The sequence below is a fragment of the Sphaerodactylus townsendi genome, linkage group LG03, assembly GCF_021028975.2.
Source record: "Sphaerodactylus townsendi isolate TG3544 linkage group LG03, MPM_Stown_v2.3, whole genome shotgun sequence".
Classification (NCBI taxonomy): domain Eukaryota; kingdom Metazoa; phylum Chordata; class Lepidosauria; order Squamata; family Sphaerodactylidae; genus Sphaerodactylus; species Sphaerodactylus townsendi.
Genome location: NC_059427.1, coordinates 22,365,510 through 22,392,098, shown reverse-complemented (window position 1 = coordinate 22,392,098; position 26,589 = coordinate 22,365,510). Strand labels below are relative to the sequence as shown.

The following is a 26,589-nucleotide window of genomic DNA, read 5'->3' as shown; positions in this document are numbered from 1 at the left end:
CCAGGAGCCTTAAGCAGAGGGACCAATTTACTAAATGAGTGACGTCTGTGGTGTAGAAGGTGTACTTGTAACCTGTGAACAGAAGTACCTGGAATTTGTCGCTGCTTTGGATCTGATCTTGCCTCTTTTTGGAAAGACGAACCAATTTAATTGGTTAGTGCTCCCGACAATGCCACTCCTTTCTCCTGCCGTTGTGACCGTGTCTCAACTCAAAACAGAAACACGTTGGCATTTTTAAATACTGTGTGAAATAAACATTAACTGGGATAAGAATGCCAGGTACAAAGAAGCCAAATGCCTGGCCAAAGCATGGTGGGAGAGGAAATAAAAATCCATGTAGTTAGCAAAACCAGGGATACATGGTAGCAGAGGAGCAGGGATGGTGGGAAAACAGCTCCTTTGTGTACTGCATCTCTTCCCATGGCGGGGGTGTATCTGTGTAAGCATCATGAGCAACACAACTGAGTGGTCAATGCAGCACTGGGAGCTGGTATGGCATAGTGTAGGGTTCTGCAACCTGAGGTTCTCCAGATGTTCATGGACTACAAATCCCATCAGCCCCTGCCAGCATGGCCAATTGGCCATGGGATTTGTAGTCCATGAACATCTGGGGCTGATGGGATTTGTAGTCCATGGACATCTGGAGAGCTGCAGGTTGCAGACCCTGGTATAGTGGTTACAGACCAGAGAGGAACCAGGGAGACCTGTTTGCGAATTCCTGGCCAGTCTTGGAAGCTTGCTGGATGACCCCGGCCCAGCCACACATTCTCAGCCTAACCTCTCTCTTTGTCATGGGGAGGATAACATGAAGGATGGGAGAACCACGTTGAGGAATGGCAGGATTCTTTCTTTTCTTCATTTATACCCCGCCTTTTCCCCCAACGGGGGAGCAGAAATAGCTGACATCATTCCTCTCTCTTCTGCTTCATGCTCACAAGAACCCTGTGAGGCTGAGAACGTGTGACTGGCCCAGGGACACTCAAGAGAGCTTTTCCAGGGCAGAGTGAGAATTTGAACCTGGGTATGCCAGATTCTCATCTGCCACTCTAACCATTATACTACACTGGCTAAAAATGTAAGAGAGAGATATTTATCATTCGGTTTTCTGCCAGTAAGTAAGGAAAAGGAAGGGGAGAGGATAAAATGAAGGGTTGAGGACAGTATTTCCCTCAGCTTCTTCCATGTTTCTGTAGGGGTATTGCTTGAACTGAAGCATCCAGTTCCGTAGCATAGGCTGTGTGCCTTCTCAGTGTTTCTCTCCCATTTTCAATTGGATCTCCTTTGTTTGCCACCTTCACATTTGTCTGCCTTTTAATGAAATTCTTTGCAGCAAGCCTTCAACGCGACTGCTGTGGTGAGGCATATGAGGCGGCTACAGCTGGGAACCAGCCAAGATGGACCTGGCCAGGCCATGCAGGAGTGCAACGGTGAGAGGCCGGGGCAGTTCTTTGGTGGGCCTCAGGGATCCCCTTCCCTGTCCTGAAGTGGTCCGGATCTAGAGCCGAAACAGCACGGAGCTCAGAGCCGCTCCTCAGAATTCTCCCTCATGAATCCTAATGACAGATGTTCTGTCACGATTTGATCGTAGTGTTTTCGCGTCCATATTTTGATGTCTGACAATTGATGTGCCAAGAAGGTTTGAATGTGGAGGTGAGAATTCACATCCAGCATTTATTTATTTATTTATTTATTAGTTTTATATACCGCCCTCCCCCTGAGGGCTCAGGGCGGTTTACAACAAGATTAAAACATACAGTAAAACATAATTTAAATATTAATTACATTAAAACCAGAACCCATTTAAAAATGTGGATGGCGTCTGGCTACCCCACTACCCCCCACCTTGTGCCCACGGGAGGCCAGATGACATGGTAGATGTTTTTAACCAGGCTGGCCAAACGCCTGGCGGAACAGGTCCATCTTGCAGGCCCTGCGGAAACTCTGTAAGTCCCACAGGGCCCTGATCTCCCTAGGGAGCCTGTTCCACCAGGTAGGGGCCAGGGCTGAAAAGGCCCTGCCCCTCGTCGAGGCCAGCCTGATTTAAATGATGAGTCTCACTACTAACATCTGCAGTCCAAAAACTTGCCAATTTTGGCATGTGGAGTGGACCAAGTGGGATTTTTAAAATTTTTTACCTCAGCCCTAACCCTGCCTTCCTAAAATAGTCCAGATCCCTTCTGCTTTTACAGGGGACACTTATCGGCAGAATAATTTTAACAAGTGTGGGTGATATGACCAGAGGGAAGGGTAGTTAGATGACTACAATTTATAAAGGTTCACTACTGTCAACTGAGCAGAAACCAGCGGATTCAGATAATACAGGGACAGAGGGGCTGTTGCCTTCACCTCACAGAACTTGACCACCTCTGTTTTTGGACAGAATTCAAAGCTCTCGTTTTAACCCTTTCCCCACAGTTTTAAAAGCAACTGAAAGCCGTTCTACACCGCTATGGATCTTTCCAAGTGAGGCCCTGAATATTAGAACCTAAGAGCAGCCAGTGAACCCAATAGTCTAAGCAATTCACCACCCTGTTCCTAGCTGGGAACAGTCAGGTGCCAAAGCCAGCTGCCCTGTTTCCCAGCATCTGACAGTCATAAATCCCAGGGGTTATCCTGGTTAATGAGCTCCCATTTTGCATGCCGAAGAACCCCCAGAATAGCCAGTTAAAAAGATCGTGCAGGAGATTACGCAAGACCTGACACCTTGGCGAGTCACTGCCAGTCAAGAGTAGACGACACCAACCTTGGCAGACCGATGACCTGATTCAGTATCATCAAATATTGCAACACTAGGATTGAATAGTTATTTACAGCAGCAGTGGCGTAGGAGGTTAAGAGCTCATGTATCTAATCTGAGGGAACCGGGTTTGATTCTCCGCTCTGCCGCCTGAGCTGTGGAGGCTTATCTGGGGAATTCAGATTAGCCTGTGCACTCCCACACACACCAGCTGGGTGACCTTGGGCTAGTCATAGCTTCTCGGAGATCTCTCAGCCCCACCTACCTCACAGGGTGTTTATTGTGAGGGGGGAAAGGCAAGGAGCTTATAAGCCCCTTTGAGTCTCCTGCAGGAGAGAAAGCGGGGATATAAATCCAAACTCCTCCTCCTCTTCTTCTTCTTCCTCTTCTTCTTCTTCTTCCTCCTCCTCCTCCTAATGGTGAAAAACAGAATAAATATTTCTGTTTTTCCACCCCTGTGTGTATTAACCCCAACTGGCACAATAATGTCAGCAGAAACGTTTCTCTTTTAAAAAAAATTCGTGCAAAGATCGTAGCAAAGGAACGTAACTGCTTTGGTTATACAAAATTACTTGACTATTCAGCCCGACAGTTCATGCTCAAGTTATACAAAACTGCTCGATTATTCAGCCTCAATAAATGTCAGCTGGGGTTGTTTTGTGTATATCGTTATACACTGTAGCCCTCTTGTTTTTGTACTCAAACAATTCTGCGTCAGGCAGCTTCATGGTCTCTCCTGACTCAGCCGAGCCCAAGCAATGAAATTTGTTGGGATGGAGATTGGGTGATTATGTTTTTTAGGAGGGTGGCCTCGGGTGGGGGATGGGGGTGGTTTTTAAGGAGATTTTAGGATGGTTTTGGATAGTTCTATTGTTATGATGTTGTTATGACTGTACCCTGCCCAGGGACTTTGGGGATGGGCAGGTAAGAAATAAAGAAATAAGTAAAATGCCATCGGGTGACCGGTCATGACAGACCCTTGTTTCTTCTTCAGGTTCCAGCAGCAGCGAGGAGTCCTTGGGGAATGGCTCTCACCGTCAGCTGGAAGCCTGAGCCTTCGTCGGGGGCAAAGGAACCCACAGCAGTGCCAGCACCTACCCAGCGGGGCGGGCCCAACTCCACCATGCTGCCACAATCAGAGCCAGGGAAGGGTCTGGGACTGCCACAACCCGCCCCCTCCCGGCAAAGAGGGGCCACGCCCGTGGCTGGGGGATGGACAGTTTTCCCCCGTTAACACGTCACCCTCTCAGACCTGGAGACGGGAGCTGATCCATCACAAACCACATGCTTTCCTGGAGACGCTTCTCCTCTCCATTTCTCCGCCACAAACTGGCCCAAAGCTGGCCCCCGGCCAACAGGACCGGCTTGAGCCCCGGGCTCATCCCTCAGCCCAAGCCAAAAAAGAAGCCCTTCTTGCGCCCCGTCGTGTGATGGCCAAAGAGACACCTCAAACTCAATTCGGGCCCCCTTCACAACACAGGTCCCAGCGGGGATGCTGATTCACAGATCTGGAAAACACCCCGAAAACAAAAGAAATCCACTCACCCCCCCCAGTAACTTATGGTGTCCAGACCAAACGCAGAGAGCAGTAGCATAGCATAAAAAAGCTCTGCGGAGCCAGCACTTCCAGGTGGCGTGTCGTCCATAGCAGGGGGAGATGGAGCCACTTTGTTTCTTGGGGGAGCAGCTGTTCTGTTTGCAGCAGGGGCTTCATCTGGGGGAACTGTGTGCATTTCTGCCACAAAAATAAAACAGAGGTAGACCGAAAGGACACTTCTTTGGTAGAGCCGAGCTGTACTTCTGCTTAATGATGTCTGGCTGCCTGTGTGGTGAAAACTGGTGATTTTTAAGAGTGGCAGTGCGTTAGCACTGTCTGGTCCCTCAAAACAAGTGAACTCTAGAACCAGTTCTGCACATTTTTAGTGTGGGTTGGGCTGAGCCTGGCTATGGCAGGCCCCTATTGGCTAGCGCCTGTAACATCATCCAGCACCTCCCACTCCAGCACAGTTTTGCAGCTGTTTTTTAAAAAATGTTTTGTGGATTTTCTTAGGTGGGAAAAAAATAAGCCAATGGGCATTTTTTTTCCATCTTTTTTTAAAAATTGGGCACTTTTAACTCAAATACAGGGGGAGAGAAAAGTGAGAGCTGATAGCTCATCGGCTTGGGAAGCAATTCACCGATCCGGTAATGAGTACATTTGTAACAGCAGTCTGCCAAACTGGGCTCACGCTGGGGGTAATGATTCCCCTGTGACTGCTCTAAAATTTCTGTACCTGTCTTCATCCACTCTGGTCCTGGCATTGTCCATCTGGCAGACCCCTTCCTATCGTCCAGCAGCCTCTCTCTCTCTGCTCTCCCCTCGCCCTCAAAGCTGACAGCTCCCCGTTGTGCTGTCTCGTTCTCTCCCCTCTCGGTGCAAGCGGAACTTTCTAACTTGAAGTTTCTTATTTTGTTGCTTGTTCTTGTATTAAAAGGAAGTGTGCTTGGTTTTATCCACTCCATCTATGTGTGTGAAAGGGGGTAGGGGAGAAGGGAAGGAGGAAGTTACCTCCGATTTCGCAACACCTACAGCTCTCTAGATACCATTCTAAAGAACAAACGAGGCTTCAAGAGAGAGGTTGGGGAAGCAAATGTTTTATTATTACCATCTGTAACACCTAGAAGTACACAAAACGCTTTATAAATAACACAAAGCAGTTTAGAAACGAAGAAGGGAATTGGGCATGGTCTATCCCTGCAACGGAATGAGGTGGGAATGCAGGGTCAAAATGCCCAGCAGGGAGGGATTATGTGTTTTTTCCCCCCAGAAGATGTCCAACCTTAATAATCCTCAGTAATAGGGAAACTGGCATAGCATCTGATGTGTGAATTTTCCCCACAGGTAGATTTTACATTGGAGAGTATTAAAAATATGACCCCCTTCACCTTCAGTCTAAGTGGTACGGTCCATTCTACAGTCTCAGAATTTTACCACCACATTCTGATTCATGCATAGACCAAGCTTGGTCTACACAGGCAGCAGAATGAGGGGACCGTGAGGGGACAAGGGCCATGGAACTAGGAGGCCAAATGGGGCCGTACCACTTCAGACTGTGGGGAAGGGAGGTAACAGACTGTGGAAAAACCTCCTCCGTATTAACAAATAGTCCATTGGGGAGAATGAACTATGCTAATTTTTCACTTTCATGAAATTGTTATTAATCTAGAAGTTTAAAAAATGTAGTTTATCCTTGGTACTCTAAAGTGGTACAGTCCATTCCATTACCCCATTCTGCGGTGCGTGTTGATCAGTGTTCTGTCCATGTGGATAGTGATGGACTAATGGTAAAGCTAACATTTTAAGCAGGAGACCGTTCAAAGCTGTGTGTTTTTGAAGTCCACTGATTTTTAAGGAGACTCAATCCATATCCTTACATCTTTTCCTCTAAACACCTGTAGGACAAAAGTGCTGTAACTCTGACCAGACTAGGTCCACTATTTGGCTTAAATTCATCATTTAAAGTTTCATCACTAGAAAGAAATTCAAGTTCTGATGAGACATGAAAGTTCTAATGAGGACATGAAAAGAAAGGCATATTTGACCAGATGAGGAAGAGTGCTTCTGAGCATCCCTAGCAAATGGGAGTGGCTGATGGAGCATCGGATTAGCACGAGGCTTTGGCAAAACAACAGCCACGTTGTCCCCAGAAGTGCCAGCAAGCCACCTGAAGAGCGACACTGTCCACCTCACGTGGACTGCAGGGGGCTAATTCTCAGAATGCCAACCGCCTGCAAAGCACATTTGCCCTGTCCAGCTAAAGCTAGCCATGAACAACTCTCAAGATAATAATGGGTCACTCATGACTACTGGGTTCTTCTATTTCCCAGGGGATTTAGTCATGACTGACTTAAGCTGGATTGGTACTCAGAGTGCAGAAATACAGAACATGACGAAGCCTAGGGATGGCTAACGTATATTCTCAGCCCCCTAAGTTGCCCAGACAGCAACTCCCTGGCGTGAAGGTATAATGTATTGTCGAAGGCTTTCACAGCCGGAATCACTGGGGTGCTGTCTGGTTTCCGGGCTGTATGGCCATGTTCCAGCAGCATTCTCTCCTGACGTTTCACCTGCATCTGTGGCTTCAGATCCTCTGAAGATGCCAGCCACAGAAGAAGGCAAAACATCAGGAGAGAATGCTGCTAGAACACAGCCATACGGCCCGGAAACCAGACAGCACCCCATGAAGGTATAGTTTTTCACACACATTTACCCCTACCCCTCCCCGTCTGTCTGGCACCATGTAAAAGCTGGTGCTAGATAGGACTTTACAGAGCACTTGGTACACAAGTGTAAATGCGCACACATTTACATACAAAGAGAGAGATGAACCATTAAAATGCGGAATCACCTGAAAACAAACGTTGCTTTGCTTATAAGGAAAGCGGCATACTTCTCTAACCATACCTTGACTGAAACATTAAGAAGCTCAGGAGTCAAAACGAAATTCATCACGGCAAACAGGCTGCCCAATGGCCCACGCTCGGCTCAGCAATTTAATTCAATGTTCCAGGAGGCCCAAGCCCTTGGTGCTGGGCATTTAGTCTACATCACAGGTGTCAAACTCGCAGCCCTCCAGATGTTATGGACTACAGTTCCCATCATCCCCGGCAGCATGATGCTGGCAGGGGATGATGGGAACTGTAGTCCATAACATCTGGAGGGCCGCAAATTTGACACCTATGGTCTACATCAAACTACTTTGCCCAGGAAGCTGCTTTTCTGTAATGTTTGCCGTCCTTATTTGAGCCAAGGTCTAGTCATGGCCATAGCTTTGATAAGGATGCAATGAACCTCCGGGCAACCTCTGCCACTCGAACACTGCTGGGTTCCCCCCCTCCCCTCCCAACCATCAAGGCCAAACCAAAATGAGAGACAACAATAAAAGCAACCTAATTTTTTTTTCTGCTACACATCAAGCTCATGCCACAAACGCCCCCTGGCGGAGGGAAAAACACCCAGAGTTTGAAGGAGTTAAATAGCTCCATGGCAACCATCTTCTGCAGCTGAGGCCGGGCCCTGTTTTCAGAGCTGAGGTTTCTAAATGGCTCCAGTTCTGTAGAGCATATCAGTTTTCTTACTTGCCTGGTTGGACCCACACGCTATACTGGGGTTGCCAGGGAGGTTATTATGTCAGGACGGAAGGGCTGCTCTGAGTGAGTTTGGCACACCGGGATTTGGCATCTGGATCCGGAGACTCGTACTTTTTGAGATCAGCACAAAAAAGGACCTGGGGAGGAAAGAAAACCAGAGTTAGCAAAATGTTGATGTAAACACAGGGGGGTTAGAAGAGGAAACGGAAGAGTATCGCCACAGAGTGCAAAAGGAAGGCCTCTCCCTGGAGAAATATCGGCTGCTCAAAGGCTCTTGGCTAGACTTATTGAAGGATTTTATGGCTGGAATCAACTAGCTGTTGTGGGTCTTCTGGGCTGTGTAACTGTGGTCTGGAAGACCTTGGCCACCCACCCTGGAAAACCCACAACAGCCAGCTCTTGTTGAAGGATTTTCAATTATCCCCAAGAAAAGAGCCCGTACTCTGAGTCTATGCCTTAGCTAAAAACCAGACAAAAAGCCAAACACTCATACAGACAACACTCCCTCTTGCCAGATCTCAGTTGGATGATACCTGGATAACTGGGGGGTGGGGATGGAGTCTGAGGAGGGTGGCATTTGGGAGGGGGACCTCAGTGAAGCATAATGCCATAAAGTCTAAAGTAGCCATTTTCTCCAGGGGAGTTGATTTCTGGAAGTCGTAATTCCTGGAGATCTCCAGCTTCCACCTGGAGGCTGGCAACCCTACTCCTGTTCAAACCATCTTGGCAGGAAATCAGCCCGTGAATCCAACATGTGCACAACAAGGCAGACGTGCATCTACTCTGTTTTAACGTGGCCTAAAATCAGCAGAGCTTCCTCAATCTGGGACCTTCTCTGCGTGTAGCAGACACTCCCGACCACTAAGCCACGGCCACAGCAACGAGCATATATATATATCAGCATGATTCATTCCTATTACTTACCGCCTGGGCCCAGCCAGCATAGGGTCCCCACAAGCTCCGGAAGAAATTCCCTGAAGGCAGAATGGAGAGCCATTAAGAGAACAGCTTTGTGACTTCTATGTAGATAACCCCTAGCCGGAAGATGGGAGAGTGATCTGAAGTGAAGCAGTTCACTTCTGGTTTCCCTGTGTGAATAGGCAGCCGACTCCAGTTAGGATAGAAATGGGGCAACAGAGCATGGCCATTTCTCTCCGTTGGTTCCCACCAACAAGAAAGCTCCTCAGTCACAAGCCAATCCCTGCTTGAATCTAAAGAATCTTGGCTCTCATTCACAGGGAGTGCCTGCAACAGTCAGAATAATTGGTTCAGCTCATCCCAGGGTACCACTGGAAGAACCCCCCTCCTGAAATCAAGCAGGACTGGATCTGGGCAATGCCTGGATAGGAGATCTCCAACTTACACTCTCAGCAACCTCCCAAGGATGGCCAGCTTTGAGCTGGGAGATTCCTGAGATTTTGAATGAAGCCTCAGGTTTAGTGAGGGGAGGGACCTCATCAGAGAATACCATAGAGTCCTCCCTCCAAAGGGACCTCATCAGAGAATACCATAGAGTCCTCCCTCCAAAGGGACCTCATCAGAGAATACCATAGAGTCCTCCCTCCAAAGCAGCTATTTTTCCCAGGGGAACTGATCTCTGTCATCAGCGGAGAACAGTTGTAATTCTGGGAGATCCCCAGCCCCCACTTGGAGATCGACAAACTTAACCCTGCCTTGTATCTACGTGCAATTAACAAATAACCATTGTAACAGCTTACAATATTTTCACATTTTAAACTTGGGCAAAAGGTGCAGCTCCTGGAAAGTGGAATTTCACTATGCTATTTTACTGTGTGTATAACTACCCTTTCTTCCATCCTGGAACGCAAACTGGGTTACAGGGCAAATTCTCATTCAAGCCCTGATGAAACCCAGATCTGCTTGGCTTCTTTCGGGCTGGTGAATCGCATGCCCTATGACTCTACCCTGGGCTGAAACTGACACTTGATGGGGTTTCCATCTTTGCTTTGGGTGGGCAGGTAAATTGAACATGCATGAACATAAGTAGCTGCCGTGCACTAAATTGGACAGATTTATGGAGGAGAAGTCGATCTATGGTTACCAATCTTGATCCTCACTGATCTGAGATTGCAAATGCCTTAGCAGACCAGGTGCTCAGGAGCAGCAGCAGAAGGCCATTGCTTTCACATCCTGCAGGTGAGCTCCCAAAGGCACCTGGTGGGCCACGGCGAGTAGCAGAGTGCTGGACTAGATGGACTCCGATCTGATCCAGCAGGCTCTTTCTTATGTTCTTAAATTAGATTATCAGTCTACCAAGCTCCATATAGTCTTTTTGGACTGGCAGCGGTTCTGCCGAATCTCTGGCAGGGATCTTTCACATCAGCTACAAATTGATCCTTTAAAAAGGAACTTAAGATGCTCAGGATGGAACTAGGACCTTTTGCGTGCAAAGCAGATGCCATACCACTGGGCTACAGCCTTTCCACTTAAGTTAAGAGGGTGTTCGCTGAAGCCAACATGTGGAGAGGGAAGTGCTTGGCTATTCCTCCCTGAGAAACTCCGGTTCACAACCCCCGGGCACCTGAAGCAGCCAGCCCTCACCAATCTCTCGATGCACCCGCTCCGTCACGCTGCGGGCCCCCATGCCGAGCTCTTGGCCATAGTATCGCTTGGCAACCTGCCAGATGTGGGTATCCACAGGGACCGCCTGAGCCTTGTCCAGGGCCATCAGACACACACAGTCAGCCACCTGCAAAGGAGGCAAAGAGCATCAGAACGGAACGGCCTTGGGTCGGTGTCCACGTTTTTATGCTGTGGCTGCTTTCAAGCTGGCTTTTAATGGATAACTTTTAATGTTTTCTTTTTTTTATTATCTTTTACTTTGTCAGATGCTTCAGGCAGGTTCCTCACAGAGGCAGCCTAATTTTTTTCTAAATAAATAAATACATTTCCCCTGGGCAGAGAGCTACATTCAGCCCCTCCCATAACAATGCCAAACAGTGGTCTGCAACCTGCGGCTCTCCAGATGTTCATGGACTACAAATCCCATCAGCCCCTGCCAGCATGGCCAACCAATCCCCGGTCTACAATCCTGCTCGGAAGTCACCACAACTGTGCTTATTCTCAAGCCATCACTACAAACATCCACACCGCACCTAACCACCCTCCTTATCTGTTATATACAGCTGCCTTAAAGGGAGGCAACCTACTGGTCCTCCATTCCACCTATACCTATTTACATGGGCTAGCAAGAATTCTCCAAGCTCTCAAGCGGGGAATCCTCCCCTGACAACTGCTGCCAGAGATCCTTTTTAACCAGAGTTGCCAGGAATTGAATTTTAGACACTCTGCAGGTGAAGCAGGTGTCATGATCTATTTAAAAAAAGAGTAAAGGTTCACTAAAAGGTCATCTTCTAAGTTAGCAGAAGTTTGCCAACCCCAGAGGCCGGAGACAGTCAGTTGTCCTTTAGTTGACCTTTAACACGATTGGTTAGTTCAACTGTAACTCTAGACCAATGAGAGGCTGTTGCCTGGGCGGGGAAAAGTATCCAGTTGGATGTATGCATTGTATATGCTATGCTACGTTGAGATAGAGATAGAGTGTTTAGTTCAGTGTGTGTTGAACTTTGTTCTTGCTGAAGAGTTCTGTATAGTTTTATAGTCTTGTATAGAATAGACTTGTGTAACCTTGCAACTGCTAAAGTAAAAACCTTCCTATGGAAAGAACATCGTAAGTGGAGAGTGTTCTTTTCCACGTGTGCTAGAAGGTTGCAGTGAGTGCAAGAAGACTACTAGACCTTCTCATCTTACCAGAATGACTCCGCTTTAAACTCTGCTGATAGCAGGGACTGTAACAGCTCAGCTACAGTCTGTCCTAAATAAAGGTATGTTGTATTTGGCGGAGACCTGGGTAGCCCAGCTAGCCTGGTATTGTCGGACTTCAGAAGTGAAGCAGGTTCAGTCCTGGTAAGTATTAGGATGGGAGACCACCAAGGAAGTCCAGGGTCGCTACCACCTCTGAATGTCTCTTGCCTTGAAAACTCTGCCATAAGTTGGCTGCAACTTGACAGCCAACCCCCCCTCCCCCCGCCCCAAAAAAGCCTACCTCCCCTAGGGTGGGTCATCTTGTTTCCGGTTCCATTTCCCACTGAGCTACCAGATAACTCAACAGAACTTCTGGTTACAAGCCCTCTCCGCTTCCGTTATTGTGGCAACAAGTGCACTCACCTTGGCTCCCACGCCAGGCAGGGTGCACAAGGCGTGCCGAGCTTGCTCGTACGAGACCGTGCGCAGGTGCTGCAGGCCTGCGGCACCCCCAAGTGTCTTCAGAACAGCACGGGCGCTCTCGCTTATGAACCGCGCCCGATACCCGAAACCCAGCTCACGCAGCCGGGCGAATTTCTGCACCTGCCTCTGCAACAGGATATCCAAAGAACAATCACGTCTTCCGCTTCCAACAGTATAATCGAACAGAGAGAAAGAGCAAAAGGATTTGCAGAAAAGTACACCAAAAAAAAAAAAAAAAAGGATTCGCAGAAAAGTAAAAACAAAAATGAGCAACAGACCACTGGTCAACTAACCAGTTACCTTAAAAGAAGGTGGGATTCAGGAGGTTCGAACCACTTCGGCAGAACCGGTTGTTAAAACTGTGCTTGTAAACAACCAGTTGTTAAATTATTTGAATCCCACCACTGCTTAAAAGGTATTAATGTATGATGTATAAATCACAAACACAACAGGGTTTTTATCCAAACACCTACAGACTTTGCAAGGATGGTATGTTAGCACTTCCCGCTCTTACGGCAGCCCACTAAGTCCCTATAATTGGCTCATGTGGGTCAGAAGATCCTTGGGAACAACGAAGGACAAAGTGGGGGATTGCAGAGAGTATGGGATTTGGCAGAAATTGCCTCCCCTTAAAATGGAAATGCAGTTTTGCTGGAGAAACAGCAGGGTTGAACACACCCCATGAATAGAACAATCTCACTGTTATACCCTCATGCTCGGTTCCAAAAATACCTGTAACCCACCAATCACAGAAGGAATGTGTTATATGCCATCTTTCCCTTTTATTCTTCTATCCTACCGGTTGGTCACTCCTCTGTCGAAGGCACAGTTGGAAGTTTCCCATCATTCAGCAATCTCCATTTGTGCCGCTGTCGTAAAATGGTAAGCAACTACCTCCATACTGGTTCAGACAGCCAAGAAGATGTGCCATATATTGCAGGCAACAAGAAATCGGTTAGCTCTTGAGGGACAAGAACAACTTCTCTCTGAAAGTGAGCTACGAGTTCACTTGGCCTCCAACAATGCTATGCATTCCCAATTTTTCCGTGGCATTCTTAAAATTGCTGAATAATCTACTGCCACTGTTGTAGAGGAGAGACATGTCCCTGAGCAATTTTGTTTGTCTAGAACGGAGGTCTGCAACCTACTGCTCTCCAGATGTTCACGGACTATAATTCCCATCAGCCCTGCCACTTGGCCATGCTGGCGAGGACTGATGGGAATTGTAGTCCATGAACATCTGGAGAGCCATAGGTTGCAGACCCCTGGTCTAGAACTTTATACTCCAGTGGTGGCAAACCTTTGGCACTCCAGATGTTATGGACTACAATTCCCATCAGCCCCTGCCAGCAATTGGCCATGCTGGCAATTGGCCATGCTGGCAGGGGCTGATGGGAATTGTAGTCCATAACATCTGGAGTGCCAAAGGTTCGCCACCACGGTTATACTCTGTTTTTTGCCCCAATGGGGATGCAAAGCAGCTTACCATAATTTACCCGAACAACAACCCTGTGAGATAGGCAGAGAGAGCAACTGGCCCAAGGCCACCCAGCAAACTTCTACTGCAGAGTGGAGGCCCCAGTATGACACTGCAAAGACTATACCACCCAAAACACCACCCTCTGGCTGCAATGAGGGCAGCAGCTACACAGATTTTCCCCTCCCTCCCTCCCGGTCTACCTGTGCCGCTCATGCAAAGGCATCCTTACCTGCCATGGCCTGCAGGGAAGGGAAGGCATGGTATGTTTTGGTGTCCAGCTGACAAAGACGGCGCCCAAAGGATTGACACAAGTGCTGGATCATGTTGGTGATGCGTGACAGGTGGTTGTTGGAGGTGCAAATGAAAGAGAACAGGCACTCCACGGGATCCTGTCGTAGCACCCGCACCCCTGACAGGACAGACAGGCATGCAGTACGTGAGACCACATAAAAGGGACAAATCGGGTTGTTCTGTTTGCAGCCCTCAAGGATGTTGTGTGCATACTGCAACTACACATAAGTACCAGGATAAGTTATAGGAACTAAGCAAGTGGTGCAGATACATTTAAGTTTGCATCCTTTAGTCTTAGCACAAAATGTTTCTTGGCACTGAATTTGCTACAACCTTTGGTCTTTTCACATGCACAGCGGTAGCTATAAGGGCTCAGCATCCACACGCGGATCTCTTAGCAGAAACTGGCACTTCTACACAACTCCAAACCTGTTTCTGCAGCCAGCAGGACTAGAAACGTCCTGTTTTCTTAAAATAAACAACCCTTTCCTCACCAGCTTCTGTGTCATGGGGCGCTGTCTTGCTGTCGGCCTTCTTTAGCTGGGTAAAGAATACTCAAAGTGTAGCTGGTATACCTCTGAATGTATCTAATGTCCTCCCTTTTCACTTATCCCACCCGTAACTCTTAAATTATACTTTTTCTGGCATTACACTAAGCCTTAAAAGTCCCCTGCAGGCCACCGTTCCTGAGCTTTCCTACCTGGAAACTTGACTGCAATGTTTCGGAAGTGTCCATCTGTGTAGGACCATCCCTGGTACAGTGCAGATAAATTGACATGTAGCTGGAAATAATCCTGGAGGATCTGCGACGGGTCTAAACCATCCTGGATTCGCTCTCCACTCACGCCTGCCCGGCCAGTCTCCGAATGCAGCTGCCTCCTGCCTTTCTTCAACGGCGGCTCAGAGAGACTGTCTTCATCCTTACTGACCTCCTCTTTCTCCTCCTCATGTAGCGTGTACCAGAGCTGTTCCTCTGACTGCGTGAGGGTCCAAACCCGTCCCGCCAGCACCCCAGTCCAGTAGCCAGGATTGGTCTCAGACCACCTGAGAGAGACACAGGCCAAATGAGCAGTCAAGCGCAGACCAATCATATTCGAGAATCCCAGGCCACCGGCCTCCTTCATAAGGGAAGCCCTCAATCCTGGCTAGACACAGGGACGAGGTCAGGAATCAGCAGGGCCTCAAGAAAAGCCCAATAGGCTCTCCACGCTCACTCTGAATGCGGCAGCAGCATTATCATTGTCTACATTATCCCAAAGCTATCTCTGTCACACTGAGGATTGGATGCGTTTAGTCTGGAAAGGAGATGACCAAGAGGAGATATGTTAGCTCTCTTCAAGTGCTTGAAGGGCTGTCATACGGTGGATGGAGAGGAGTTTTTCTCTTTTCTGAAGGTCAGACCAGAACCAACAGGTTGAAATTATGAGGGACACCCTGATAGACGGTGCAGTTCCTCTACGGAACAGACTTTGTCAGGAGGTGGTGGCCTCTCCTTCTTTGGAGGTTTTACAGCAGAGGCTAGATGGCCATCTGAGAGCATGTGAACTTAGGTAGGTCATAAGAGGGAGGGCAGGAAGGGATGAGTCCATTCATTGCTCTCGTGGGCCTTTCTTACATGTCCACCATCACCCTTTAGGGTCGGGAAGCCATTTTCCTCCAGACCAGATTGGCCAGGGATCCAGGAGGTTTTTTTGCCTTCCTCCGGTCCTAGAGAAAGGGTTCACTGGGGGGGAGTGGTGGTGGAAGGTAGTTGTGAAATCCCTGCATTGCAGGGGGTTGGACTACTAGAGGACCCTTCCAGACTACAGTCTGGAGGTTGGCGACACTATTCCTACCACTTACGACACGATCTTAACTTGAAAGAGTTGAGGGCTGAACCCAAGGCCTGCGTGCAAAGCTGATACTCTACCGTTGCGCCACAGGGCCCTCCACTCTTTTAGCAAGGTTGCCAACCTCCAGGTGGTGGCTGGACAGCTCCTGGGATTACAAGTACTCTCCAGGCAACAAAGATCCGTTCACCTGGAAAAAATGGTAGCTTCGGGAGGTGAAATCTATGGCATTATAAACTATTGAAGTCCCGTCCTGCCCCGCCCAACCCTACCCTTTTCAGGCTCCCTCTTTAAAATCACCAGGTATTTGCCCACCCAGAGCTGACAACCCTACCTTTCAGCAAGGTTGCAAGTTTAACTGGTTCTGACGGCCACACAGCCCGGAAAGCCCACCAGAACCAGTTGAATCCGGCCGTGAAAGTCTTCGACAACACATTGCAAGTTTAAGTTTGTCAACTGGACAGGAAAGAATGTATCCACTGAAGGAACAGAGGTTTAATGAGTGGAAATGAGCAGTTAAACCTAATTGCTTTCAGATCAAACTGATGTTAAAAGGACAGCTGCAGGGACCAGTTCTAACGCCGGCCACCCTCGTTGCAACTTGTCTTTTAACCCTTCAGGGCCCTTGTGACTTAGGCAGCACAAGAATTTTAAAAAGGCCCATCATAGCATCTGCACACTGCTGCACTGCACGCTGTCACGCAGCTACTGAATGCATGGGAGCTCTGTTAGACATGGAAAGAAGATGGGACTTCCAGACGTCGGCTGGGGGGCAAACGACGAGAAAGGGTGGGGGAGCTGCCTGCAGGTTTCCCACCCCAAAAACATTAAATGCCTTCCTTAGAGTTTGCACTTCGGCCCTGGAAGCCGCTAGGGGGCGCACTAACCGGAAGGTTTGCCCGCCGCTGAGCGCCAGATCGAGGCGGAGTTCGGCGCGCGGGCAAGGCAGGGCGCGCCAGGGGGTAGCGCGAGGCAGCGGCGGCGGGCGGGCGTTCATGTCGCTCCTTCTGCCGCCCTCGCGGCCGGCGCGGCTCTGTGTGCTGCAGCGGCCCCACGAGCGCCCCAGCTCCGACCCCGCAGAATCACCATAGATTTTTGCCCGCCGATCTCGGAGGGGTGGAATCACGCAAAGGAAGGCGAATGGCCGCGGTGGCCGTTCTAGCCTTTTCTCCGTGGTTCTCTATGGCCTAAGCGGGCGGAAGTGATGGCCTCGGGGCGCCAGCGGGAGTTTTTCCACTGTGTAAGATGGAAACGGGTTATGGTGAAGCGGGGACTGGTGAAATGGCGACTGAATGGCGAAGGGGAGCAAATAATTCCCACTAGCAAGACACAAGCAGAACAAGGCAGTAGAATACGCTGTGTCTTTTTTTAGACTGCGGATGATGATGGTGATTCCTTCGCAGAAAAGATCCGTACAAACAAAGTTGACCCAGCATTGGGAAATGCCCCCGCCCCCCTATTTACTATGCGAGATTTCAACTTAGAAAATGTGGGGGAGGGGGGTTTCAAAACGTGGTCCTTCATCTGCAAGCTGGTGCTGTTAATCCTACCACCTTGTTCCCATTCCAAGTGTTTGTCATGCAAAAGGCCTACCTATATCATTAAACAAGTTTTCTGCAATTCTGGAAGTCTCATACACCTCCTAGAAAAGACATCTCCCCACACACACACACACCAACCCCACTCCGCACTTTACACTACAGTAATCTAGTTTTCTAATATAAGGGTTCTGTTTTGGCTTTACATTGATGTATCCTGGCCCTTACAACTCCACAGGTGATAAACCACCTCTGTTCATCTTTGATGCTACACATTAACACGAACTAAAACAGCTACCCTTCTGACACCTGAAGAATCAGACCATTGCTCTTTTGAGGTCAGGCGTCTATGCTGCATGGCAATTGCTCCCTGAGGTCTCAGGCAGAGGCCTTTTACATTATCCCTATCCCTTTAACTGGGTACATTCTGCATGCAAATTAGATGCTCTTAACACTGTGCTATGGCTTCTCTCCGTTCTAAAATTATTTCCACCAAATCACACCACGCTTACATGACCAGCTATTAAAATTATCTGTTAGCACTTATTAGCTGCTTTGTTCAACTTTATTCTTGCTAAGGGTGAACATGGGAAAGTGTTTGAGTATTTTCCTGAGTCTAGAAAAGATATTTCAAGTTTGCTACTGTCATCTAAAAAAAAAAAGAGCAGTGCCTTCAGTGAAAAACACAGCAGGGTTCACCCAAGTGCTGCGACATTCCAGGCCTAGGTCACATATTTTCCGTAACACAGTGTGGTATAGTGGTTAGTGTGACACTACTAGGATCCAGGAGACCTGGCCTCAAATTCCTACTTGGTCATGAAGTTCACTAGGTGACCTTGGTCCAATCACACTCTCAATCTAACCTACCTCACACGGTAGTTGTTATAAGAATAAAGTGAAGGAGGGAAGAACACGGTGTGTTGCTCCAAGCTCTTTAGAAGAAGGGTGGGAAAAACAATGGATAAGAAATAAAACAATTCATTTGGGCACTTGTGGCTTAGGGTTGCACTTGACATTTTAACCTACTCCTGCCACATAATTCTAGGAAGCAAGTTCCTACATATGCATGAGGGCAGAAATGTTTGAACATCCAGTGTCACTTTTTGCTAGAGCGTTTTCAGCAACACATCAGTGGTGCAAAACTAAAGTCAAAAGGGTGGCATATAAGTTTAATAAATCAAATCAAGTGGTGCACTGTTGACCTTGACAGAACAGGTGTTATCATTGATCCTGTGCTGCAGAGCTAACTGCATTCATGCAAAAAAAAATAGACAGCGGATCAGGACAAGTTGGCAGAGTGAAGCTTCTAGGCCAGTGGTGGGGAACCTATGGCACGGGTGCCAAAGGTGGCACTCAGAGCCCACTCTGTGGGCACGCGCAGAGTCCCGTCCCCCACCCCCAATCTAGGCTGGCCTGGGCTGCTGGGCTCGATTATTAGCATTAAACTTAAGACCTAGTTTTGGGGAAGCAGTGTAGGTAACCCTGTTAAGCGCTGTTAAACTCCACTGATTTTCATGCGAAGAACTAAAGTGCTATCCTTTACCTGGGAGAAAGCTCGGTTGCTGGCAATGGGGCTTGCTTCTGAGTAAACCCTCCTAGGGTCCTAGGGCCTTGGAAGAGTTGCACAGTTGCTTCAAAGCAAAGCCAACAACCACCACCAAGCTTATTCCCGAGTAACGCACGCTTCGGACCCAACCGTTTTTTCTAAACTAAAACTTCAGTATTCAGGTTAAATTGCCGTGTTGGCACTTTGCAACAAATCAGTGGGTTTTGGGTTGCAATTTGGGCACTCGGTCTCGAAAAGGTCACTGTTCTAGGCCTTCTGGTGACAAAAAGGGACAGAGACATTTGGTTCCAAAAAAGCCATTTATTTTCTAAGAATTGATAGAGATCTTCTTCCTCCAAAATAAATACAAGTACAAATGCCCGTCAGGCTGCTGCAGAAAGAGGAGCCGGGGTCCTACAGGGTTGGGTCAGGCAGAGCCAAATTCCAAAAAGCTATAGTATCAAAATGTGCGAGTGAGAAGACAGCGGGGCCCTGCTCTGCAGAGTGTTGGTTGGGCTGGGCCAAAGGAAGGCTGCTGCACCTGGGACGGTGCTACAATCCAGGGAAAGGGGGACCGGTGCAGGTGGGGATCTGTATGTACGGAGCAACCCAAATAATTTACATTCTCCCGCTATTGTACAGTATTTTACAAAGGCCTGGAGCCTGAGGAGGACCCAGGCAAGGGGGTTATTGTCCTTAGGAGCTATACAGGCAGCAGGGTGTTGCTTACGCAGCCGGTCAGGGCAATTCCAGGCATAGAACACGGAAGGGCAGGCTGGCACAAGAGGTAGGCTTGCCCTGGTGGCGGGCACAGTGCTCTGCGGGTGTGCCCAGCACATTGGAGGGGCCGCCGGGTGCTCTGCACTCGTTCCCACAGCCCGGCCCGGGGCCTGGGCTTCTCAAGGCTGGAGCTCCCCTCTCCCGTACAGGCCAGCTGCACCGAGTGAGCGCCCATGGTGGGAGCCCCGCAAAGGGTCAGTCGCTCTCGCTGGAATCGCTGCTCTGCTCGCCTTGCACCTTGTTGCGATGCTGCATGGCGCGGTGGTAGGCGATCTGGACAGACTTGCGGATGTTGGACTTGCGCCCTTCCAGCATCTTCTCCTTGTCCAGGTCCTGGTTCACGCCCAGGGGCACCAGTTTGGTGCGGGGCAGCCACTGCCTGCAGGAAAGGAATAAGCCTCCTTGGTCTCTCTTTTCCTGCTGTCCCCAATCCTATACTTCGCCACACCTCAGCGTAGTGGTGTCCCCCCCACACACAACTGGACACACACACACAAGTTCCTCTACAAGACGGTGAGCCACCCCGCTCCTGGTGTGGCAGAGCCATCCCTGCTCCCTCCAGAGGCAGAAAAAGAAGTGTGATCCCGGCCCTTACCAGGTACGTTTGTTATCAAAGAAGAGGACCAGATAGAGATGTTCCCTCGCTTCCTGAGTCATCTGCTCTCCCAGCTTCAGCACTTCTAAAGGGGGTACGGGGATGGGGACACCGTGGTGGAACATCCCTTCCCGTGGCATCTTAGGGTCAATGATCTGCCAAGAGGAAGAGAGAGAGGAGTTCGGACACCAGGGAAAGGTGATCATATAGCACAGCAGGGAGACCCGTGGACGGAAACGTGGGGTGGTACATGCGAGACACCAGAGAGAGACCAACACAACATGTAAGAATGGGTGGAGAACATGTGGGGTTGGAACTATGACTTGGATTGAGGAAGAAGAGTTGAGAAGAGTGATGGATTTATACCCTCACCTTTCTCTCCTGTACAAACTCTTTTCCCTTTCTCTCCCCACAACAGACACCTTGTGAGGTAGGTGGGGCTCAGAGAGTTCAGAGAGAACTGCGACTAGCTCAAGGTCACCCAGCAGGAACGTAGGAGTGGGAAAACAAACCTAGTTCACCAGATAAGAATCCGCTACTTATGTGGAGGAGTGGGGAATCAAACCTGGTACTCCAGGTTCAGGAATCCTGGCTTCGATTCCCCACCTGACCAGAAAGTTTAACTACTCTCTCTCATTCTTTCTCCCTAACATGCACAGGAATTTATTGGAAATAAGGTTGGAATATAAAGACAACATTAAAACAAAACGGGCTTATGTCTGGGCAACCTGCCATTGAGACGTAACAGCCTGTAACTATAAACAACCTGAGCTGTCTGCCACTGGCTACGACTGCACATGTATGTCACTGTTTCTGAATACTTCTGAAAAATTCAGCTTTCAGGGTTTAATTTTTTTTAAGAAATCCCTCATGGTTGCACATAGAAGATTCTCTCCTATGTGTAATTAACACGGCAATTCTACCATACCCCAAGTTCTGAAACACAGTCCCTTAACACCATGCTCAAAATAAAATACCACCACTATTTAGCTTTGTTTTCTTAGCACCAAACAAGTATGCGAGACGCATAGCAAGAAATGGTGCAGCCCACACAGTTGTGCAATTTAGGAACAAGGAAAATTGAATCTGTAATCCATTTTCTGACCAGGGACTGTACAAAAAGCACAGACTAAAGGAAGCAGGGATACAAACGGGTCAGGAAAAAGACACAGGTAGGAGGAACTCCCTTCTTTTCATCCACTTCTTTGAGAAGAAAAATGCATGCATTTTCACATTTTTCTCTGCAACATTTTTTTCAAAAATATACTTTTCCTGCAGGATTGTACATTAGGTAAGGTGTCCTGTGCAGCACACAGTACGGTTACGGCCAATCACACATCTCCAGTTCCTAGTTATTGATCTCTGATGGTTTCTAGTCTAGTTCCCCAACCACACAGTGCTTAAGAGCAGGTGCACTCTAATCTGGAGAACTGGGTTTGATTCCCCGCTCTGCCACTTGAGCTGTGGAGGCTTATCTGGGGAATTCAGATTAGCCTGTGCACTCCAACGCATGCCAGCTGGGTGATCTTGGGCTAGTCACAGTTCTTCGGAGCTCTCTCAGCCCCACCCACCTCACAGGGTGTTTGTTGTGGTGGGGGGGGGGAGAGCAAGGGGATTGTGAGCCACTTTGAGTCTCCTTACAGGAAAGAAAGGGGGGGGATATAAATCCAAACTCCTCTTCTTCTTCTTCTTGGTGGCTGCTTATTGATAACTTCATTTCCTGCTCTTGGATCTCCTGGGACCAACAAGGCGTCCATTGCCCTGTTCAAGCTGATGCTTCGGCTGCCCACTTGTATGCATAAAAACTCACCAATGCTGGATATGATGGATAACCCCGGCATTTGGCCCACACCAGGTCCAGGGCATCCAGGGGGGAGTCTTCATCTTCAGACAGCCAGCCAGCTGATCGGCTGATGCTCTTCCGCACCACTGCACCGAGAAACGACAAGAGCAGAACGGGGTCACGACTGTCCTTCCTGCCAATATATGCTCAGGTAGGAAAGGAGGGAGAAAGGCAACCAAAGATACTCACTGCCGTGGCCCACACCTCGACCAGTGCCCGCTGAATAGGACTCGTTTTCCGTTCCTGATGTCTCCTCGCTGCTGTCCTCTGGGAAATTCACCCGAGAGAAAGAAGGCTTCCCCCTGCCTTGTTTGGAGGGAGTTGTGCTGAGAAGGAGGAAATGGAATTAATATTAACTTTCTAGCCATCGCCTTCTGCAGAAACCTGCACCAGTCCTAGGGATGTAGTTGCTGACATGTGATACCGAATTGGAGATGGGGGATACTTAAATCTAGGAATGGGAGGCGTTGGGAAAGGTGCAGTCTAGGAATTTGCTAACAATCTATTTGCTAATGGGAGGTGTTGGGAAAGGTGCAGTCTAGGAATTTGCTAACAATCTATTTGCTAATGGGAGGTGTTGGGAAAGGTGCAGTCTAGGAATTTGCTAACAATCTATCTCCTCAGTAGAGTTCTGGTCAAGAAACATAATCAGACCTCCTCTGTTTGAAATATGAAGGCCTAGAAAAGTCAGAATAATTGGGGAGTGGATGTGTGTGAAAGATCTTATTTAAAAAAATTCCCCAACTGTTCTAACGAAAAAATTAGGCAATTTGGGGGAAACACTGGAGAGGAATATTTCCTTGTTTGGAATCCATAAGATCCTCTTCGCAACAAGTCTTTACTAACTCAAAACATGTAAACTGAATATTTTAATACAAGTCAATCTAAACATGAGATCAAAGCTGTAGACATTTAGAAGAAGAGTTTTTTAGATTTATATTCCCCCTTTCTCTCATGTAAGGAGGCTCAAAAGGGCTTTCCCTTCCTCCCCCACAACAAACACCCTGTGAGGTAGGTGGGGCTGAGAAGAACTGTGGTTGCCCAGATGGAGTATGTTGGAGTGCACAGGCTAATCTAGTTCCCCAGAGAAGCCTCCACAGCTCAAGCGGCAGAGCGGGGAATCAAACCCGGTTCTCCAGATTAGAGTGCACCTGCTCTTAACCACTACGCCATTGCTGCTCCATTGATAACAATTTTACAACATTGATTAGGATTTGTTTACTGTTTCCGTGGAGATAATTTCGGCAAAAATCAACAGGCTGTAAAATGTTTGAAGACAGAGCTAAATTCAAGTCCAGTACCACCTTAAAGACCCAAAAGATTTCAGGGATGTCAGCGGTTGAGAGTCACGGCTCCCTTTGTCAGACATCTGATGCAGAGAGATTTGACTCTCAGAAGCTGACGTTTGTAAAATCATGTTGGTTTCTAAGAATGGACTCAAATTTAGCACTTCTACTGCAGGCTGTGGCAATTCTCCTGTAATTATTGCTGATGATAATACATTATTAAAGAGGTCAGTGTTTTCAACGTTACCAAGTTTAACTTGGTATTCAAATATGCTGGTACTTCTGCTATGGCTGTATGTTTCTGCAAATAATGTTCCCTTTTGTTCAGCGTTAAATTCGTTTCTCATTTCAACCTGTTCTTCTGTGTCGCTCTCCCAGCCAAAATGAATATATCTGCACGGCGGTTTTCTCTCAAGCAGTGGACAGACTTGCGATTCTGCTTGCAGACAAACAGAGCTTGTAGGCTTCTGAATCCCAAATATATGCCGACAGTATAATTTTGCACACTGATGCATTTCATTTCCGCCATAAGCAGTAAAACCGGTTTAGGTCGGATGGGAAAGTAAGTATTGTGGAATTTCTGTATTTCCAAAAATGTCCAGATTTTCCAGGGGGCAAAGCCTCCCTCCCTCGCTTTTCCATAGCTTCAAAAAAAATTGGACATTTTACATCTCTGTCTCTCACTGAGGGTGCAGGGATGCACTGTGCCTGGAACGGCATCACAGCAGTCTGAGGACACACATCAGATACCCTTGAAACCTCTGCTAAATTACCCACAGTGAATGCACACCATCATCGGAAGCCTGTAGATCAGCTTGTGACCTGTGGGTTGTGACCCCTTTGGGGGCCGAACGACCCTTTCACAGGGGTCGCCTGAGACCATCGGAAAACGGTCTTTTTATATTTTATATATACCAATTTTATGTTTGGGGGTCACCACGACAAGAGGAACTGTATTAAAGGGTCGCGGAATTAGGAAGGTTAAGAACCACTGCTGTAGATGCCTCTGTCAGGGGCTGTGGTGCAAAAGAGCAAGGAGTCAAATGAGTCCCCCTTTGGTGACAGATGAACGATGGCAGTTTTCAAGCTTGCTCACTGGGAAATAGCCAGAGGTGGGATCCAGCAGGTTCTCACCAGTTCCCGAGAGTGGGTTACTAATTATTTGTGTGTGCCGAGAGGGGGTTACTAATGGGGTCTGCTTTTCCGTTAGAAATTCCATTAGGTCCAAAAATCATAACGTCCTGTTGTTTCCTATGTGGCTGGTTAGCGAAGGTAAAAAACGGGATAATTCTCCCTGTTGGGCTGTTTTAAAAACATGTTTTAGAAATATGGTAAAGTTCCTTGTTTAAGGAAAGTATCTTTCTTTTGATTTCTAGAAACAAAATGAAGTATTTGAAAGTATTAAGTATTTGACAGGCAGTCAATTAGAGGAGAAGTAGTTGTTTCTGTTGGCAGTAGACGATAGAACTTGCTATAATGAGTTTAAATTATGGACAGAAAGATACCAGCTGGAAATTAGGAACTTTTTTTTACAGCAAGAGTTTTTTACAGTAACAGAGAAATTATTAATGCCTCGCCCCCGGAATGCCCGGCCCCGCCCAGCCCCATTGGCGCTACACCACTGTTTGAATCCCACCACCATGGGAACCTGTTACTAAAATTTTTGGATACCTACACTGCTCTCTTGCTGCTGAAGTGTGTGTGTGTGTGTGGGGGGGGACATAATGTAAGGGCTCTGTGGAATGGCTCTGTAGGTACCTGGTGCGGTCGGAGGCGGCACTGCTGCTGCTGGTGCTGCTGGACTCTGAGTCGGAGCTGCTGCGCGGGAGGTTGTAGTCGCTGCGGTAGACGAGGAAGCTCTCGCGCTGATTGCCGCTGCTGAAGCCATTGGCAGCCAAATCTGGGCAGAGACACACGGGTAGAAGGACACATCAAACAGGCCCCCAGCCTACATTCCCATGGGCTGAACTGCTAAACTGGTCTGAACTGCTAAACACCTATGCCAGGGACAGTGAAATCTGGTTCACCGTGGAGATAGCTGCATACACCAGAGGGCTGGCTTTCCTTCAAAAACGGAGGTGCTTCCATCCCTCTTTGCAGAGAAGAGCTTTAAAAGGGGCAGGGATTTGTCTGCTTGTAACATGGAAAAGAAGGGCTCTCCAATTGGCCATGGTGGCAAGGGCTGATGGGATCGGTAGTCCATGAACATCTGGAGAGCCTCAGGTTGCAGACCCCTGGGCTAGAAGAACGACCAGTAGCCCTTCCAACAGCCCAGAGAAGGGGCTGCTTTACTTATCCCAAGCCTATTCCACCAAACCCATTCCAGTGCTCGTCTCTATCCCTTAACTACATCCATATTGTAACTGCCCTTCCCCAGCGGCGTTCAATTCTTCACTTACCAATCGGGGCATCCTCAGCTGACTTGTCGCTGTCGCTATCCGAGGTGGAGCTGGGTCTCGGGCTCCTCACCCTCTTGCGCTGGCGTTGGGAGCCCCCCATGATCGGCAGCTGAGGGGGTCCCACGGAGCTGTTCCCATGGCCCAGAGACATCTGGCTGTCACGGTTCTTGGGTGGCCGCCCGGGACGCTTTGGGGGCCCAGCTGTTTTGGGGTTCTTCTTGGAGAAGAGCACCGACGTCCTCCTGCCAACTTCGTGTGCTGGGGTAGAAGAGGAGTTGGGGCCGAGGCCTGGAATCAAGCGGCGGCATTTGCTCAAAAGAGGAACTCCTATCGCTTTAAAAGGACTTTAAACCCACACGCTCCAGAGCCGGCCTCCGACCAAACTTGAGAACTCTGCTTTAGTGTTCGTCCCAGAGAGGCTGAACGGGCCCATTCTAAAGGCAGGCTTCCCCTTACTGCGGCCACGTTCCCCAGATATAACAGGAGCCATCAGAAGAAGAAGAAGAAGAGAAGAAGAGTTTGGATTTATACCCCCCTTTCTCTCCTGTGGGAGACTCAAAGGGGCTGACAATCTCCTCGCCCTTCCCCCCTCACAACAAACACCCTGTGAGGTAGGTGGGGCTGAGAGAGCTCCAAGAAGCTGTGACTAGCCCAAGGTCACCCAGCTGGCGTGTGTGGGAGTGCCCAGGCTAATCTGAATTCCCCAGAGAAGCCTCCCCAGCTCAGGCGGCAGAGCTGGGAATCAAACCCGGTTCCTCCAGATTAGAATGCACCAGCTCTTAACCACTACGCCACTGCTGCTCCTCAGAAGGGCACTGAAACGGAACTCGAAAGACAACGTTCCCCCTTTTCTAAGGTCTGCTCCAGTGTTTCTCTGATCTGTGGGA

At 48.6% G+C, this 26,589-nt stretch overlaps 3 protein-coding genes across 7 annotated transcripts in view; 1 reads left to right on the top strand and 2 right to left on the bottom strand.

Moving 5' to 3' along the window:
* The window catches only part of CAMK1 (calcium/calmodulin dependent protein kinase I), a 64,239-nt gene extending 59,010 nt beyond the window's left edge, over window positions 1–5,229 (top strand). For all 3 annotated transcript variants that reach the window (XM_048488626.1, XM_048488625.1, XM_048488627.1), the window contains exons 11-12: window positions 1,331–1,427; window positions 3,732–5,229. In XM_048488626.1, the coding sequence (XP_048344583.1) occupies window positions 1,331–1,427; window positions 3,732–3,790 (156 nt within the window). In that variant the 3' untranslated portion in view covers window positions 3,791–5,229. The remainder of the gene's footprint in view (window positions 1–1,330; window positions 1,428–3,731) is intronic.
* A 1,634-nt stretch (window positions 5,230–6,863) lies between these two features.
* OGG1 (8-oxoguanine DNA glycosylase) lies at window positions 6,864–16,863 on the bottom strand. The gene is made up of 7 exons (XM_048488629.1): window positions 16,603–16,863; window positions 14,587–14,930; window positions 13,817–14,004; window positions 12,056–12,229; window positions 10,430–10,577; window positions 8,792–8,841; window positions 6,864–8,004 (listed from the first exon to the last, which is right to left on the bottom strand). Exons 1-7 carry the CDS (start codon window positions 16,710–16,712, stop codon window positions 7,903–7,905), a joined length of 1,116 nt encoding a protein of 371 aa, XP_048344586.1. The 5' UTR covers window positions 16,713–16,863; the 3' UTR covers window positions 6,864–7,902.
* Window positions 16,864–19,105: 2,242 nt separating this feature from the next.
* The window catches only part of BRPF1 (bromodomain and PHD finger containing 1), a 32,114-nt gene continuing 24,630 nt past the window's right edge, over window positions 19,106–26,589 (bottom strand). For 2 of the 3 annotated variants that reach the window (XM_048490424.1, XM_048490425.1), the window contains exons 9-14: window positions 25,703–25,990; window positions 25,062–25,203; window positions 22,207–22,343; window positions 21,985–22,103; window positions 20,175–20,329; window positions 19,106–19,958 (exon numbers count right to left, since the gene is read on the bottom strand). In XM_048490424.1, coding sequence (XP_048346381.1) covers window positions 19,775–19,958; window positions 20,175–20,329; window positions 21,985–22,103; window positions 22,207–22,343; window positions 25,062–25,203; window positions 25,703–25,990 — 1,025 coding nt within the window. In that variant the 3' untranslated portion in view covers window positions 19,106–19,774. The remainder of the gene's footprint in view (window positions 19,959–20,174; window positions 20,330–21,984; window positions 22,104–22,206; window positions 22,344–25,061; window positions 25,204–25,702; window positions 25,991–26,589) is intronic. The other variant, XM_048490426.1, reaches the window with a different exon arrangement.

Bases quoted from the DNA above. Each gene is read 5' to 3' on its own strand.
- OGG1 (XM_048488629.1), bottom strand. From the start codon at position 16,712: ATGAACGCCCGCCCGCCGCCGCTGCCTCGCGCTACCCCCTGGCGCGCC. The intron at 14,931-16,602 runs GTTAGTGCGCCC...TGTCTCTCTCAG, and splicing joins AGCGGCGGGCAAACCTTCCG to GTGGTCTGAGACCAATCCTG. The intron at 8,842-10,429 runs GTGAGGGCTGGC...TTCTGCCTTCAG, and splicing joins GCGGGTGCATCGAGAGATTG to GGAATTTCTTCCGGAGCTTG.